The sequence below is a fragment of the Nerophis lumbriciformis genome, linkage group LG37, assembly GCF_033978685.3.
Source record: "Nerophis lumbriciformis linkage group LG37, RoL_Nlum_v2.1, whole genome shotgun sequence".
In the NCBI taxonomy this organism is placed as follows: domain Eukaryota; kingdom Metazoa; phylum Chordata; class Actinopteri; order Syngnathiformes; family Syngnathidae; genus Nerophis; species Nerophis lumbriciformis.
The window spans coordinates 12782163-12801702 of NC_084584.2; the positions used below are offsets into that span (position 1 = coordinate 12782163).

Here is a 19540-nt window from a genome sequence, read left to right on the forward strand (position 1 = left end):
ATTTCGGGAGATTTTCGGGAGAAAATTTGTCCCGGGAGGTTTTCGGGAGAGGCGCTGAATTTCGGGAGTCTCCCGGAAAATCAGGGAGGGTTGGCAAGTATGAGATATAGCGACATTAGCTCGGATTCAGACTCGGATTTCAGCGGCTTAAGCGATTCAACAGATTACGCGTGTATTGAAACGGATGGTTGTAGTGTGGAGGCAGGTAGCGAAAACGAAATTGAAGAAGAAACTGAAGCTATTGAGCCATGTCGGTTTGAACCGTATGCAAGCGAAACCGACGAAAACGACACGACAGCCAGCGACACGGGAGAAAGCGAGGACGAATTCGGCGATCGCCTTCTAACCAACGATTGGTATGTGTTTGTTTGGCATTAAAGGAAACTAACAACTATGAACTAGGTTTAGAGCATATGAAATACATTTGGCAACAACATGCACTTTGAGAGTGCAGACAGCCCATTTCAGGTGCGCTAAGAACATATATTTTTCCACGATTTCAGCACTCAGGTTAACCATACCTAAATAGACACAAAATACTGCATTACACAAGACTACCCGAATGTACTCGAATGATTGAAAAAAATAAATGTTTTTAAGCTAAATTATTGGTAAACACAGTTTATGTATAATAATTTACGTAAAACCGCGAGTAATGAATAAAGTTTTCATCAATTAATATATTCTGTAGACATACCCTCATCCGCTCTCTTTTCCTGAAAGCTGATCTGTCCAGTTTTGGAGTTGATGCCAGCAGGCCAGGGAAGCTAGGGTCGATATTCTTCTCTTGATCATCTTCGGTTCATTCTTGCCATCTCTGTCATAGCATAGCTTTCGTCGGTAAAGTGTGCGGAACAAACAACTGACCATTTCGTCGGCTTTCCCCACAGCCTCGTATTTTGAACAAATTTCGTCCAATTTCTTGCCACTTTCGCATCTTTGGGCCACTGGTGCAACTTGAATCCGTCCCTGTTCGTGTTGTTACACCCTCCGACAACACACCGACAAAAGTGAGAAAATGGCGGATTTCTTCCCGATGTGATGTCACAGAGAGCGAATAATAGAAAGGCGTTTAATTCGCCAAAATTCACCCATTTAGAGTTCGGAAATCGGTTAAAAAAATATATGGTCTTTTTTCTGCAACATCAAGGTATATATTGATGCTTACATAGGTCTGGTGATAATGTTCCCCTTTAAGTTATGGGCCCTGAATCTATAATCTATGCAAGTTTAACGTTTTGAATGGAATCATGGAAGTAAATTCACTTTTCCATGATATTAACATTTTTTGGAAAGGCTCTGTATAACAGCATAAAAGCTAGTTAGTTCAACGGCAACCTGGGCAAAATACGGCCACATGCGGCCCGTTAGGATTTTCAACGCGGCCCGCCGGACGTTCTACATAATTTTTTTAGGCCTTTAACATCAAAACTGTCGCCGCCATTATGATGTGCATTGCTGTTTTTAAATGACTAAGTCTTGAAAGTATTTCAATGGTTGAAATCTGTGCTTTTCGGTGTTACAGGAGTTATTACAGTAATCTAGGTCACAGCAGCTCAGACCAGGAACCAACCAGAGTGGGCGGGGTTTGTTGTCAGAGCAGCCAGCCTGAAACGCGTGTGCCAGAAACGGATGCGGAAGCAGATATTTACGTGATAATATATCATATTGTAGGTGTTCATTACACTTCGCTTTCATATGTTGCTGTTTTTGATATTTTTGTTGTGTTTTGCTTGATTGTAAAAGATGTCCATCGAGGAGCTGGTCCGACAAGTAAAAGAGGAGCGATGTTCATATGTTAATATTCAGTGTTTTATTGTTCATAGTTAATATTGTAAATCCCACTTTCTTTATTTTCATGTACATTTTGGGTGTCCCATTCAGTAAAAAACTGTAAAATTCCATTGCGTTTTTTTGAAGTGGTCTGTCATAACTAGAGATGTCCGATAATATCGGCCTGCCAATATTATCGGCCGATAAATGCGTTAAAATGTAATATCGGAAATTATCGGTATCGGTTTTTATTATCGGTATCGTTTTAAAAAAATGTATTTGTATTTATTTTTATTTTTTTATTAAATCAACATAAGAAACACAAGATACACTTACAATTAGTGCACCAACCCGAAAAACCTCCCTCCCCCATTTACACTCATTCACACTAAGGGGTTGTTTCTTTCTGTTATTAATATTCTGGTTCCTACATTATATATCAATATATATCAATACAGTCTGCAAGGGATACAGTCCGTAAGCACACATGATTATGCGTGCTGCTGGTCCACTAATAGTACTAATTAGGGCTGGGCGATATTGCCTTTTTTTAATATCGCAATATTTTAAGGCCATATCGCGATACACGATATATATCTCCATATTTTGCCTTAGCCTTGAATGAACACTTGATGCATATAATCACAGCAGTATGATGATTCTATGTGTCTACATTAAAACATTCTTCTTCATACTGCATTAATACATACTACTTTTAAACTTTTATGCAGAGAAGGAAATCACAACTAAAAAAAATCACTATTTTTTTCATACGGTGTTGATCTGGAAATGTTTGCCTCGGCATTTTGATGGTGTGGACGTGTGGCACCGAACGGAGATATTGACGTGCGGAGTAAGCACTCTTCATTGTCTAGCGGGTGACTTTTCAAATGATGCTACATATTAGCAGTGTAGCCCAGTGTCATGGGTTCGCCTATACAGTGTACTTATCTAATAAAATAATAAACGGGAGACTTTAGAGCAGGTTCGGTAGCCGCTGCTTCTATAATGTCAACATCACACACCTCCTTCCACAACCACACACACCCTACGTCACAGCCCTACGGCAACAACTCTGGAGGGACAAAACTCCTCCTCCTTACCTAACACACTCCGGTAACTTGGGACACCCTGAATTGTTTGTTACAGCAGTAATGCTACTTTTTGTAGTTTCGCCCCACACTTGACAAATTACGGTTGTCTGTTCGACATATTCCCACTTGAAGCCAAACTACTGCCAGACGATGGACTCCCTGCTGTTTTTCTTGGGAATTAATTACGGTATTCCTCCATTTGTTACCAGATTCGCACCTTCTTTCTCTTGTATTACCGCTAGCATCACAGCTAACGTTAGCCATGCTGCTACCTCTCTGCTCGGGGAGGGCGTATACGTATGTGACGTATGACGTGACAGTATGTGACGTGTGTAAGAAGGTGCGCTTGCTGTCTGTGAGAAGGAGAGATTGGACAGAGCGAGAAGAGCCTGTAGTGTAATGCCCGCAGCTAAAAGCAACTGCGTGAGAACGTATGCTCGATATCACGATATAGTCATTTTCTATATCGCACAGAGACAAACCCAGCCCTAGTACTAACCTTTAACAGTTAATTTTACTAATTTTCATTAATTACTAGTTTCTATGTAACTGTTTTTATATTGTTTTACTTTCTCTTTTATTCAAGAAAATGTTTTTAATTTATTTATCTTATTTTATTATTATTTTTAAAAAGTACCTTATCTTCACCATACCTCAGTGACCGCCTCACCTGCCATCATGGAAAGAAAAAAAATGTAAAAAGAAAAAAAAATAATTAAATTGTTATATGTATCCAGTGATTATACTATAAAGTTATTATCCATTTAACTTCACCAGTTTTAGATAATTTGTATTCAAAATCGCTGAATTTTCACATTTGCCGTTCAAATACTGAGAAGAAACGGTGCGGTGAACAGCAGCCAGTTGAGGCACGTCACTCAGTGCCGCAACATGGATTGCGCAATGACTCGGCTAACTGCTGGCCTGCTGTGCAGTGAGACTGTATTGCTATATGAACTATATTATACATTTCCATAGTTTAGTTAGCTGAGGTATATAATGTACAGTGTATTTTGTCAACAACTGTATGTGTGTAAAGTATTTCTTGTGCTGAGCGATCATAAAACGGCTGCAAAAGATGCACTGGCTGAGGCTCGCCTCCTGCACCCCCGCCGTAGAATTGTTATATCAACTAAAGCCCACACTTAAACTTTCCACATGCAAGATTGAATCTATTTTAAAAAGTTATTTCATAATAACCCTAAAAGTGCAAAAACAATAATGTTGGTGTTGGAGGAGTTGTGAATGACTGCAGGGACACAACATTAGATACACCTGCAGACTGCAGGTGTACCTAATTCACAACTCCTCCAACACGAACATTATTGTTTTTGCACTTTTTGGCTTCTTATTAAATAACTTTTGTAACCTATTTTCATGGGCTTTCCTCTTTGTGATGTTAAGTTCCTGTTATGCGCTGTTATACAGTATATGCCTTGAGCTCTTATTTTGAAGGCGCGAAGAGCGAAAGTGATGTCACGTTGCGGAGGTTTTTGAAAGAAGGTAAATAAAGTGGTCCTCGTGTAAACTGGAGCCTCCGTGTTTGTTATTTTGTAGTTTCATACAGTATAGGCGACTTTTATAAACCCTCGGTTACACTTTTTTAAATAGATTCAATCTTGCACGTGGAAAGTTTAAGTGAGGGCTTTAGTTGCGGCGCATGGACTTAATTTCTAAGTAAAGGTAAGACCATAATAACGTTTTTTTTATTAAATGTGCTTTTTTGTGTGCTACAGTTTGTATGTGTAAAGTTAAAGTTAAGTTAAAGTACCAATGATTGTCACACACACACTAGGTGTAATGAAATTTGTCCTCTGCATTTGACCCATCCCCTTGATCACCCCCTGGGAGGTGAGGGGAGCAGTGGGCAGCAGCGGCGCCGCGCCTGGGAATCATTTTTGGTGATTTAACCCCCAATTCCAACCCTTGATGCTGAGTGCCAAGCAGGGAAGAATGCTGGTATGAACTTTTAAACATAACCCGTTAACTGCTGCCAATCAAATGGTGAATAAAATACTCTTTAGGGTTCATATGTTTGTAAATCTGACTGTGATGAAGTCAGTGCCTCACCAGCCATCAACCTCACCGCACGTCACTGCCATACCTGGTTGGCCAAATTAGGCATAATATTGTGTTAATTCCATATCGGAATATCGGATATCGGCAAAAAGCCATTATCGGACATCCCTACTTAGAATGCATACAAAAATAAAAACTTGTTTTCTTGTTTTGTATAGGGATTGTGAATGACTGATTTCATTGAGTCAATCTTACTTAGATTTCCTCCTCCCCTAGTGTAGACAATCAATGTATCAGATGGAGGGGTGTGGCTTTATGCCGCCCTCATATTCACCCCTCCTTCCATCCCTGCTCCCATCGCTCTTTGTTCTTCTGTGGATGGCTGCTTATTGGATTAATGGCGCAAAAAAAATATGCGTCCAGAGGTTGTTTGTGTTGTCAGTGCTAATCGGCGTAGCTTAGCTGCTCTGTCAGGCACACCCTGTTAATATTCACCCTGTGTGAGTATTCGCGAGTGAGCGCCACTCTCCCTTTCACCACACACACACACACACACACACACACACACACACACACACACACACACACACACACACACACACACACACACACACACACACACACACACACTCAGTGCTGCCTCCGCACTGGCTGCAACAGCATGATGTCACCTCTCATCGGATTGGCCGGCAAGATGATGCGAGGGAGCAAGGCGGAGGGAGGGTACTGGCGCTTGGGAGAGGAGTGAAAGAAAATGCCGGCACTCGCGCCCGTGGTGGGGCTTTTTCCGGGAAAGGCGACGTGAGCCCCCACGGACAGACGTTTGTGGGACGACGTCCGTGCGTGAAGGGCTCGGCCCACCTGCACGCCCTCCCCGAAGCATGAGGCGCCTTATCTGCCAGCGCATCTGTGACCGTGAGTGTGGAGGCGGACCTTGGGCGTTGTGTGGATGCTTGTTGAACAGCATTTAACACGATATGCATGCCTCATGCAGGTCAGCTAATCAAAGGTGTTGGGTGGGGGTTTTGGCGTCATTTTGGCACCAGATTAGCACATCATGAAGCTAGCTTCCCTTGTTGATATGAATTATGGAGTCCGTAAAGATGTACCCGTTGTTTATTGGCGCTGCTCATTGTCAGGTTCAAACACCGATGGCATCTATTAAACAGACAAAAAGCAAGGAATTAAACAGAGACAGGATTCAATATAGCTCAAAGAGGAGAGCGCGTACACATGTACTCTTGTACAGTGTCATCCCACGCTCTTGACAAGAGAATTCTACGCCGCCTCTTTTATTTGGACTTTCCCTGATTACATAGCATCAGCTGTTTCTAAAGGGAGGGGGGTCGTAAACAGATCCCATTTAAAAACCATTACAGTGCATGATGAGTGATGTGCAAAATAGTCTCTCCACACTTATCCATGTTTGGCACATTTTAACGGCTTGAAATTTCTGATTGATTACAAAACTTTAAGGAAGTCGTCACGGAAGTAAACAAGTCGAACTTTCACATATTCATAACATCCAATTATATATTGCAGAAGTGTGATTCCAGGGACGTAGAATATACGGGAATTTTCCGAAGGTGTTTGGAGCTGAATATTCAAAATCACTGAATTTGTGGCATTGTGTGATGTTTTATACGGTATTTTCACATACTTTGCGGATTGTCAATACAATGGGATATGTCAGGTTCAAACACCGATGACATCTATTAAGCAGACAAGAAGCAAGGAATTAAACGGAGACAGGATTCAATTTAGCTCAATGAGGAGAGCGCGTACACTTGTACTCTTGTACTCTTGTACAGTGTCGTCCCACTCTCTGAGGAAAGTATTGCACGCCTCCTCTTTTATTTGGACTTTCCCTGATTACATAGCATCAGCTGTTTCTAAAGGGAGGGGGGTCGTAAACAGCTGTTGCCTTCGGTCACAAAACAGTTCAAAGAAAAGATGCCTGGCGCTTGCGTCAGGTCCTGCTTCCTCCCCGCTTTGTAGATCTCGGGTCAAGACAAGATCTTCCTGTGGATCACAATAGATCAAAGAAACCGACACCTTCATGTCGCTTCCCATCCTACACAGTGGAGTTTTACAAGCCTTTTGCTTGGTAAGATCAAAGACAACTTTTTGTCCTTTTGCCGTGAACTCATGGCAACAGAAAGTTTTGTGATAACTTACAATTATTCTGACATTCATTCTGTTCTGTCTTGATTTAGTCATCCCAGCAAAGCTCTCTTCAGACATTTCACGGCGACCATTTATTGTCCACAACTTTAAAGTAGCAGTAGAGTGGAAAAACAAGTTGCCTCTATATTGAAGCTATTATTGTACCGTATTTTCCGCACTATAAGGCGCACCGGATTATTAGCCGCACCTTCTATGAATTACATATTTCATAATTTTGTCCACCAATAAGCCGCCCCGGACTATAAGCCGCGCCTACGCTGCGCTAAAGTGAATGTCAAAAAAACAGTCAGATAGTTCAGTCAAACTTTAATAATATATTGAAAACCAGCGTTCTAACAACTCTGTCCCAAAATGTACGCAAATGTGCAATCACAAACATAGTAAAATTCAAAATGGTGTAGAGCAATAGTAACATAATGTTGCTCGAACGTTAATGTCACAACACACAAAATAAACATAGCGCTCACCTTCTGAAGTTATTCTTCATTCGTAAATCCTTCGAATTCTTCGTCTTCGGTGTCCGAATTGAAAAGTTGCGCAAGCGTGGTATCCAAAATGGCCGGTTCCGTCTCGTAGAAGTCATCGGGAGTCAGTGTCGCTGTTGTTCTGTGAATCCTGCCTTCCGGAAAGCTCGGACCACAGTTGTGACCGAAATATCTGCCCAGGCATTTACGATCCACTGGCAAATGTTGGCGTATGTCGTCCGAGGCTGTCTGCCCGTCTTAGTGAAGGTGTGTTCGCCTTCGGAGCTGTGTGAAAAAAGCCACCCGGCCTCTTCGCGTAAACTTCCCTTAACCACTCGCTCATCTTTTCTTCATCCATCCATCCCTTCGAGTTAGCTTTTATGATGACGCCGGCTGGAAAGGTCTCTTTTGGCAAGGTCTTCCTTTTGAATATCACCATGGGTGGAAGTTAGCATGGCAAGCTAGAACCACAGTGAAGGATGACTTCTCATTCCCTGTGGTGCGAATATTCACCGTACGTGCTCCCGTTCCACAGTGCGGTTCAGTTGCTGTGAAATACGGTAGTAATCCGTGTGCGGATGGAGAGATTGCGTCTTTTTATGAACCGGATCGCTTAGTAGGAGCCATTTTGTGGTCTTTACAGATGTAAACAGGAAATGAAACGTACGGTGATATCCGCGCGTTTTTTCTTCTTCTTCCGGGGGCGGGTAGAAGAAGAAGCGCTTCCTGTTCTATGGGGGCGGATGCTTTCCTTGGCGGTTGCTTGCGTAGAAGAAGAAGCGCTTCCTGTTCTACCGGGAAAAAAGATGGCGGCTGTTTACCGAAGTTGCGAGATCGAAACTTTATGAAAATGAATCGTAATAAAGCGCACCGGGTTATAAGGCGCACTGTCAGCTTTTGAGAACATTTGTGGTTTTTAGGTGCGCCTTATAGTGCGGAAAATACGGTATGTATCAGATGTGTGACACCTAAAAACATCCAAAGTCTGCGGCCGTATAGATACGGTCAAAATAGTATCAATCTCACGAAGATTTCCGAGCCATTTTGAGAGATAATAAGGAACCAAGTCACGTGATTTTGTGACGTAGAGGAGGAACCACAGACCCCTTCCCCACCAACAACAGTGCAAATCATGCGGACTTTCTGAGAGCCAACAACGATCACTTTGGGAAAAATAATGATCCAGAACCTCATATTGCTGATCCTGAATAAAGGGAGGATGTTGTACAAATTTTAGGAATGTTGCGAAACAAATCCGGGTTTAGTGAAACACTAAGCATCATGTAGCAGTATTGCTAAGTGCTTGATAATCATTAACTTAGAATTTAATGGCAGCAACACATTACAAAAAAGTTGGCACAGGGGCATTTTTACCACTGTGTTACATGGCCTTTCCTTTTAACAACACTCAGTAAACGTTTGGGAACTGAGGAGACACATTTTTGAAGCTTTTCAGGTGCCATTCTTGCTTGATGTACAGCTTACGTTGTTCAACAGTCCGGGGGTCTCCGTTGTGCTATTTTAGGCTTCATAATGCGCCACACATTTTCAATGGGAGACAGGTCTGGACTACAGGCAGGCCAGTCTAGTACCCACACTCTTTTATTGTTGTAACACGTGGCTTGGCATCGTCTTGCTGAAATAAGCAGGGGCGTCCATGATAACGTTGCTTGGATGGCAACATATGTTGCTCCAAAACCTGTATGTACCTTTCAGCACTAATGGTGCCTTCACAGATAAGTGAGTTACCCATGTCTTGGGCACTAATACACCCCCATACCATCACAGATGCTGGCTTTTCAACTTTGCGCCTAGAACAATCCGGATGGTTCTTTTCCTCTTTGGTCCGGAGGACACGACGTCCACAGTTTCCAAAAACATTTCAGACCACAGAACACTTTTCCACTTTGCATCAGTCCGTCTTAGATGAGCTCGGGCCCAACAAAGCCGGCGGCGTTTCTGGGTGTTGTTGATAAATTACTTTGGCTTTGTATAGTAGAGTTTTAACTTGCACTTACAGATGTAGCGACAAAGTGTATTTACTGACAGTGGTTTTCTGAAGTGTTCCTGAGCCCATGTAGGGATATCCTTCACACAGTGATGTCGCTTTTTGATGCAGTACCGCCTGAGGGATCCAAGGTCCGTAATATCATCGCTTACGTGCAGTGATTTCTCCAGATTCTCTAAACCTTGTGATGATATTACGGACAGTAGATGGTGAAATCCCTAAATTCCTTGCAATAGCTCGTTTAGAAAGAAATAGAAACTACAAGCATAATACAATTATCACTTACTGTACGATGTCTGCTCTCACTGCGATGACGACTGATAGGATGTCCATATCTTCCCGTTTAGGTAAAGATTTAATCTTAACAAGGAAGTCTCCCTGCAGACACCGTCTTCGGTTCTGTGTGTTTGTCTCCATCTCCGGGTGTACATTGAATGTCACAGATGAACAACTTCCAGATTCATGGCTAAATCCTCCTCATATCCAGATGAGAGGCTGGATTTATGAACTAGAATAACTTTGACCAGCTGAGACGCGATGATGCAAGAGCAGCAGGACATCGCTGCCGTCTCACAGTAAAGCAGCAGAGTGCTACTTTGCTGTGTGTTATCAATCTCCATCCATCCATCCATTTTCTACCGATTGTCCCTTTCAGGGTCACGGGTGGTGCTGGAGCCTATCTCAGTTGCATTCGGGCGGTAGGCGGGGTACACCCTGGACAAGTCGCCACCTCATCGCAGGGCCAACACCGATATCAATCTGCTGCTAAAAAATAGTGTGTCTGTCTTTGCGCTTATAACAACAACATTACTATGGACTGGACTCACACTATTATGTTAGATCCACTATGGACTGGACTCTCACTATTATGTTAGATCCACTATGGACTGGACTCTCACTATTATGTTGGATCCACTATGGACTGGACTCACACTATTATTTTGGATCCACTATGGACTGGACTCTTACTATTATGTTGGATCCACTATGGACTGGACTCTTACTATTATGTTGGATCCACTATGGACTGGACTCACACTATTATGTTGGATCCACTATGGACTGGACTCTCACTATTATGTTAGATCCACTATGGACTGGACTCACACTATTATGTCAGATCCACTATGGATTGGACTCTCACTATTATGTTAGATCCACTATGGACTGGACTCACACTATTATGTCAGATCCACTATGGACTGGACTCTTACTATTATGTTGGATCCACTATGGACTGGACTCACACTATTATGTTGGATCCACTATGGACTGGACTCTTACTATTATGTTGGATCCACTATGGACTGGACTCTTACTATTATGTTGGATCCACTATGGACTGGACTCACACTATTATGTTAGATCCACTATGGACTGGACTCACACTATTATGTTGGCTCCACTATGGACTGGACTCTTACTATTATGTTGGATCCACTATGGACTGGACTCTCACTATTATGTTAGATCCACTATGGACTGGACTCACACTATTATGTTAGATCCACTATGGACTGGACTCACACTATTATGTCAGATCCACTATGGACTGGACTCTTACTAATATGTTGGATCCACTATGGACTGGACTCACACTATTATGTTGGATCCACTATGGACTGGACTCTTACTATTATGTTGGATCCACTATGGACTGGACTCACACTATTATGTTGGATCCACTATGGACTGGACTCACACTATTATGTTAGATCCACTATGGACTGGACTCACACTATTATGTTGGATCCACTATGGACTGGACTCTTACTATTATGTTGGATCCACTATGGACTGGACTCTCACTATTATGTTAGATCCACTATGGACTGAACTCTCACTATTATGTTGGATCCACTATGGACTGGACTCACACTATTATGTTGGATCCACTATGGACTGGACTCTTACTATTATGTTGGATCCACTATGGACTGGACTCTTACTATTATGTTGGATCCACTATGGACTGGACTCTCACTATTATGTTAGATCCACTATGGACTGAACTCTCACTATTATGTTGGATCCACTATGGACTGGACTCTCACTATTATGTTGGATCCACTATGGACTGCGCTCACACTATTATGTTGGATCCACTATGGACTGGACTCTTAATATTATGTTGGATCCACTATGGACTGGACTCTTAATGGGACGGCGTGGCGCGGTTGGGAGAGTGGCCGTGCCAGCAACCTGAGAGTTCCTGGATCAATCCCCACCTTCTACCCACCTCGTCACGTCCGTTGTGTCCTTGAGCAAGACACTTCACCCTTGCTCCTGATGGGTCGTGGTTAGGGCCTTGCATGGCAGCTCCCACCATCAGTGTGTGAATGTGTGTGTGAATGGGTGAATGTGGAAATAGTTTCAAAGCGCTTTGAGTACCTTGAAGGTAGAAAAGCGCTATACAAGTATAACCCATTTACCATTTACTATTATGTTGGATCCACTATGGACTGGACTCTTACTATTATGTTGGATCCACTATGGACTGGACTCTCACAATATTATGTCAGACCCACTCGACATCCATTGCATTCAGTCTCCCCTCTCCAAGGTTTCTCATAGTCATTCACATCGACGTCCCCCTGGGGTGAGTTTTTCCTTGCCCTTATGTGGGCTCTGTACCGAGGATGTTGTTGTGGCTTGTGCAGCCCTTTGAGACACTTGTGATTTAGGGCTATATAAATAAACATTGATTGATTACTAATATTTGGTTAATATTCAGGTCACGATGTGTGTATAGAGTATTGTTGGCAGGTTTTTGGATATATATATTTTTAGAGGGTTTTGTGAGCGAATTAGAGAGCCCAATTGGCTACATTGTTTGCAGATTTTTTATGTATGTATTTATTTAGAATGCATTAAAAAAAAAAGGAAAACATGTTCATGTCTTATACAGGGATTGTGAATGATAGACAGAACATCTTTCTCAAAGTTTTGAATATTTCCAGTATGACTGATCTGATAATATGGTCAGAGTACAGAAGTGTTACTACTGTGACATCAATCTCCGGAAATAACCGAAGGTTTTCGGGGCATACTACTCAAAATGGCTGACTGAATTTGTGGCATTTTGTAGACTTTGCAGACTGTAAATACGATTGGATATGGTTTAATGGATACAGTGAAACTCAAGCATATAAAGTCAACTTGTTTTTCCACTCTACTGCTACTTAATTGAAAATATTAGCATTGTTCTTTCCAAAGAATGATCCACCCTCTCTTCTCATCTTTCCACAGATCGTAGTTTCGATGATGACGACAGCGTGGATGGCATCCGCTCCTCGGCCTTCAAGGTCCCCAAAGTTCCCAAGAAGCCCGTCGAGTCATCGTCCGCGCGCAGGCCCAGCGCCACCGGCGATAAGCAAGGTAAAGTTACAGACCCACGGGCTCAGGATCTGTATCGCTATTTGGAACATACCGCATTTTTCGGAGTATAAGTCGCACCGGAGTATAAGTCGCACCTGCCGAAAATGCATAATGAAGAAGGAAAAAAACATATAAGTCGCATTTTTTTGGGGAAATTTATTTGATATAATCCAACACCAAGATAGACATTTGAAAGGCAATTTAAAATAAATAAAGAATAGTGAACAACAGGCTGAATAAGTGTACGTTATATGACGCATAAATAACTAGAACATATAGAACATGCTATACGTTTACCAAACAATCTGTCACTCCTAGTCGCTAAATCCCATGAAATCTTTTACGTCTAGTCCAGTGGTTCTTAACCTGGGTTCGATCGAACCCTAGGGTTTCAGTGAGTCGGCCTCAGGGGTTCGGCGCAGGTCAAGACACGCCTGACTCATCGTGTAAATAAAAACTTCTCCCCCCCCTTACACTGAATTTTTTGTGTTTGAAAAATGTGAACTGAATTAAAAAAACAACTAATTATGCTGACAATTTCATTGAAAAAAAAAAAGCGTGCGTTTAAAAATTCCATGTAAAACAATTCAGTGCGGAAAAATTCACTGCTTCAAAAGAGCAATACTCACTTCCGGTAAATTAAGACTCAATCAATGGATTTGGTCTCAGAACCAGCCAAGGAGGTGTCAAGTTTGAAGTCATGCGGCACAGGTCTTGCAAAACAGCAAAATAGGAAGTTACCTGGGGGGACGGCGTGGCGAAGTTGGTAGAGTGGCCATGCCAGCAATCGGATGGTTGCTGGTTACTGGGGTTCAATCCCCACCTTCTACCATTCTAGTCACGTCCGTTGTGTCCTTGGGCAAGACACTTCACCCCTTGCTCCTGATGGCTGCTGGTTAGCGCCTTGCATGGCAGCTCCCGCCATCAGTGTGTGAATGTGTGTGTGAATGGGTGAATGTGGAAATACTGTCAAAGCGCTTTGAGTACCTTGTAGGTAGAAAAGCGCTATACAAGTACAACCCATTTCTCATTTATTTATCATTTATAATGCAACATAATAAAGATTTCAATGTTGATGTTTCCAAACTATAAAAATGATTCCAGCGGTTAGGATCTGCACTTATCAGTGATATACGGGTTACTACGGTAACCATAGGAACTATGTCACAACAGCTCTATGTAGACAGCCACTACAATAGTTTAAAACAAATAAAGTGCACTTTTGTGCATGATGTCACACAAGGGGTTCTGGGTATTTGTTTTGTTGTGTTTATGTTGTGTTACGGTGCGGATGTTCTCCTGAAATGTGTTTGTCATTCTTGTTTGGTGTGGGTTCACAGTGTGGTGCATATTTGTAACAGTGTTAAAGTTGTTTATACGGCCACCCTCAGTGTGACCTGTATGGCTGTTGACCAAGTATGCCTTGCAGTCACTTGTGTGTTTGAAAAGCCGTAGATATTATGTGATTGGGCCGGCACGCAAAGGCAGTGCCTTTAAGGCACGCCCCCAATATTCAAAATCGGGAGAAATTCGAGAGAATTGTTGCCCCGGGAAATATTCGGGAGGGGCACTGAAATTCTGGAGGGTTGGCAAGTATGACTGGGAGACGCAACTGCTCTGTACTTCTCCCTACGTCCGTGTTCCACTACGTACAGCGGTGTTTTAAAAAGTCATAAATTTTACTTTTTGAAACTGATACCGATAATTTCCGATATTACATTTTAAAGCATTTATCGGCCGATGATATCGGCCATCTCTACAAAAACTTTACTTACATAAATTCAGTTTAAAAAAACAACAACCAAAAATCCATTTCGTAACAAAGACACAAATTGACCTCCATACACGCTGCTTCTTTAGAAATCTGATGCTTTTATAGTTCCTGTTATCTACCACATTGCTGCCTTCGCAGCCTTGGAAACACGTCAACATTCAGCTTCTCTTCCGAATGTACCAATTCAAAATTTGAGCTGAGTTCTCAGTTTCTAATGTATTACCATGACCACTGCTTTCCACCAGTTCAGTTCACCTTAGGAACTTGGAGGATGGCGATAGCTATATGAATAATCTGCCATCATGGCAGCACAGTGTATGGTGGGGGAAGAAGATGGAAGTCCATTACTAACACAAACTACTCTCTGGTAGAGATGGGTGTTGCATTTGCTACTTTTGTAGGTAATGCCCAAATTCTCATACCAGGTACCAATTAACGTAAAATCAAACGGTACCGTATTTCCATACTTTTTGTTGCACGTGACGTCACGTCCTGTTGCAGACTCGGCCCTGGCTCAAGCACTTGGTGGGCAAACAGGCGTATACGTAGAGTACTGCGTCTAAACCGTTTGTGTCAAAGTGGGCTGGACTGGTAAAATCATACCATGGTAACTTACAAATAAAGACCACTTCAGATTGTTTTTTTTGTTGTTTAAAAATAGACCAAGCACATTCTGAAAATATAAAAATCTTTATTTTATTTATTTTTACATGTTGCAGTTAATAGTATTCTTTCTTAATTTGTCCATATTTATACTTAATGAATAAAGCATGTGATAATGTTCAGTCAAATAGGTGTTGATTTTTAATCGATCAAATGATGAAATGAATAATATTAAAGAAATCACATTACATGATGTTATTAATGTAATTTACCGTATTTTTCGGACTATAAGTCGCAGTTTTTTTCATAGTTTGGCCGGGGGTATGCGACTTATACTCAGGAGCGACTTATGTGTGAAATTATTAACACATTACCGTAAAATATGAAATAATATTATTTAGCTCATTCACGTAAGAGACTAGACGTATAAGATTTCATGGGATTTAGCGATTAGGAGTGACAGATTGTTTGGTAAACGTATAGCATGTTCTATATGTTATAGTTATTTGAATGACTCTTACCATAATATGTTACGTTAACATACCAGTTGGTTATTTATGCCTCATATAACGTACACTTATTCAGCCTGTTGGTCACTATTCTTTATTTATTTTAAATTGCCTTTCAAATGTCTATTCTTGTGTTGGGTTTTATCAAATAAATTTCCCCCAAAAATGCGACTTATACTCCAGTGCGACTTATATATGTTTTTTTCCTTCTTTATTATGCATTTTCGGCAGGTGCGACTTATACTCCGAAAAATACGGTACATGATGTTATTAATGTAATTTACTCATTTTCCTGATGTACTAATATCTGGTTTATTCTGTACATACGGAGCATCATCCACAACAAAACTTGTGAATTTGCACTCATTTAATTATTCACACAAGAAGTATGTACCAAACGGTGCCTGTAACACGTCAGTAAAACGGCTGATCAAACAAAACAGAAGTCATCGTCTTGTATCCACTAGCTGCGGAAGCTCGCTCTCCAATCCGCTAAACAGACTCAATAACTCCACGGTGACGTTTTGGTGAACGTGTTAGCATATTAGCTGATGCTGACGACATTATATATATATATATATATATATATATATATATATATATATATATATATATATATATATATATATATATATATATATATATATATAGCACGTACAACTATGCATGAAACCACTCCTACAGGCATCACACAGGGGGCGGTCTAGTAAGTAAGAATTATTTTAGTTATATTGTAAAAGTTATAAACGTTGCTTGGAGTGAATGAAGAATCCATACGAGTAGAAACGTTACGGACGATTAGAAGACGGAACGGCACTTCTACTTCCAGTTCAAAGTTTTAAACAGCAGGAATTCACATTCACTCAGCAGCACCTGGGTGAGCAAACTCGTCAAAAGATGACACCATTGGACAAACAATAACACTCCATTTAAGTGTATTTGCATGTGCTTAATGAAAACTATTTGCACTATGGCCGTCACCGAAGAAAAATCCATAAGTTAGCTGCACCGTTTTATAAGCCGCAGGGTGCAAAGCATAGGAAAAATGTAACGGCTTTTTGTAACGGTAAGTAAAATTGAATACTGGAAAGGATTTGCAGTTACCGGTAATTGGTACCATATCAGTTCAAATGTGAAAGGTACCCAGTCCTACACTTTTTCATGTTTTTATGCACGCACGCACACACACACACACACACACACGCACACACACACACACACACACACACACACACACACACACACACACACACACACACACACACACACACACACACACACACTAGCATTAAGACACAATCTGCTGTGACATTCCAGGGTCCAAGGAAAGCGCAGGGGGAGTCGATGAATACGACTTCATCAAAGCCTTCACAGATGTCCCTGTTGTGCAGGTAGACTTCTTATAACATCAGCTGTCTGTGCTATTTTTGCTTTTTTCCACTGCCTCTCCTCTTCTCTCCTGCAGATCTATTCGTCCAGGGATCTTGAGGACAACCTGAACAAGATCCGGGAGATCTGCTCTGATGACAAGCACGACTGGGACCAGCGCGCCATTGCTGTCAGTGCGCTCATCCTCAACCGTCTCCTGACTTGGTTTTGAGCGTCGTCGGTGAATGTCCCGCCTCTTTTTACAGCTGAAGAAAATCCGCTCCCTGCTGGTGGCCGGCGCTACCACCTACGACTGCTTCTACCAGCACCTCCGCCTTCTGGATGGAGCCTTCAAGCTGTCGGCGAAAGACCTGCGGTCCCAGGTGGTCCGAGAGGCCTGCATCACTGTGGCGTGAGTGGCGCTGACAGACAAGTGGGACCTCTCCAGTTGTTGTATTCTTATTTGTATTTCTTTGCATCCTTCTGAGTAGACATCTTTCTTCCGTGTTGGGGAACAAGTTTGACCACGGGGCTGAGGCCATCGTACCGGTTCTCTTCAACCTCATCCCCAACTGTGCCAAAGTCATGTCCACTTCTGGTGTGTCCGCTATCCGCATAATCATTCGGGTAAGGTTTCAATATAAATTCTTCTTACTTCAGGGGTGTCCAAACTACGGCCAGGTGCAGTCCGCCAGCCTCTTCAATTTGACCCTTGAGACGTCACGTGTTCAACAAAGCATTGCTTTCAATTAATTAATACAAATTAATACTTATACTTATATGGCACAGTCTAAACAACCTTCCCTAGTCATGCTACAAAATAAAAATGCTAATAACAAAGGTCAACATAAATGGTCACACATAACACAACCTGCTCAATGAACATGAAAAACATCCAAACACCATAAACATTTTCGAAATTACACCCATTTAAATCATTTAAATCCATTAGAGTGCATGATGGGAAAAATCTAAAACACTCTCTCCACACTTAAACATGTGTGGCGCATTTTAGTTTCTTGATATTTCTGATTGATTACAAAACTTTAACAAGGTTGTCACAGAAGTAAACAAGGTAAGAGTCAAACTTTCACACTCTTAATCCAATTATATTAATTATATATCCATTGTATTACTATATATATATATATATACACGTGTGTGTGTGTATGTATGTATATGTATATATATATATATATATATATATATATATATATATATATATATATATATATATATATGTATATATATGTATATATATACTGTATATATACCGTATTTTTCTATAAGTCGCAGTTTTTTGTCATAGTTTGGCCGGGCTCCAGTGCGACTTATATATGTTTTTTTCCATCTTTATTATGCATTTTCGGCAGGTGTGACTTATACTCCGGTGCGACTTATACTCGGAAAAATACGGTGTGTGTGTGTGTGTGTGTGTGTGTGTGTGTGTGTGTGTGTGTGTGTGTGAATATATATATATATATATATATATATTACAATATATATGTATATACAGTATACGTATACATAGTGTGTGGTTGTGTGTGTATATGTGTGTGTGTATATGTGTATAATTTATATATATGTATGTGTATATAGGTATATATATATATGTATATGTGTGTGTGTGTGTGTGTGTATGTATATATATGTGTGTGTGTGTGTGTGTGTGTGTGTGTGTGTGTGTGTGTATATATATATATATATATATATATATATATATATATATATATATATATATATATATATATATATATATATATATATATATATATATATATTAGGGATGTCCGATAATATTGGACATCCCTAATGTAGCTGTTTGGCCACAATATCCTGCGGTATGTTTGGAGGAGAAAAGGTGAGGCCTTTAATCCCAGGAACACCACCCTACCGTCAAGCATGGTGGTGGTAGTATTATGCTCTGGGCCTGTTTTGCTGCCAATGGAACTGGTGCTTTACAGAGAGTAAATGGGACAATGAAAAAGGAAGATTACTTCCAAAATCTTCAGGACAACCTAAATTCATCAGCCCGGAGGTTGGGTCTTGGGCACAGTTGGGTGTTCCAACAGGACAATGACCCCAAACACACGTCAAAAGTGGTAAAGTAATGGCTACATCAGGCTGGAATTAAGGTTTTAGAATGGCCTTTCCAAAGTCCTGACTTAAACGTGTGGACAATGCTGAAGAAACAAGTCCATGTCAGAAAACCAACAAATTTAGCTGAACTGCACCAGTTTTATCAAGAGGAGTGATCAAAAATGTAACCAGAAACTTGTAGATGGCTACCAAAAGCGCCTTATTGCAGTGAAACTTGCCAAGGGACATGTAAGCAAATATTAACATTGCTGTATGTATACTTT

General features: G+C 41.2%; 1 protein-coding gene across 21 annotated transcripts in view; it reads left to right on the forward strand.

Moving 5' to 3' along the window:
* Positions 1–19540, forward strand: part of clasp2 (cytoplasmic linker associated protein 2) — a 181597-nt gene that overhangs the window by 64291 nt on the left and 97766 nt on the right. For all 21 annotated transcript variants that reach the window (XM_061931367.1, XM_061931376.1, XM_061931368.1 and 18 more), the window contains 5 exons: positions 12795–12923; positions 17127–17200; positions 17275–17367; positions 17444–17589; positions 17669–17804. In XM_061931367.1, coding sequence (XP_061787351.1) covers positions 12795–12923; positions 17127–17200; positions 17275–17367; positions 17444–17589; positions 17669–17804 — 578 coding nt within the window. The remainder of the gene's footprint in view (positions 1–12794; positions 12924–17126; positions 17201–17274; positions 17368–17443; positions 17590–17668; positions 17805–19540) is intronic.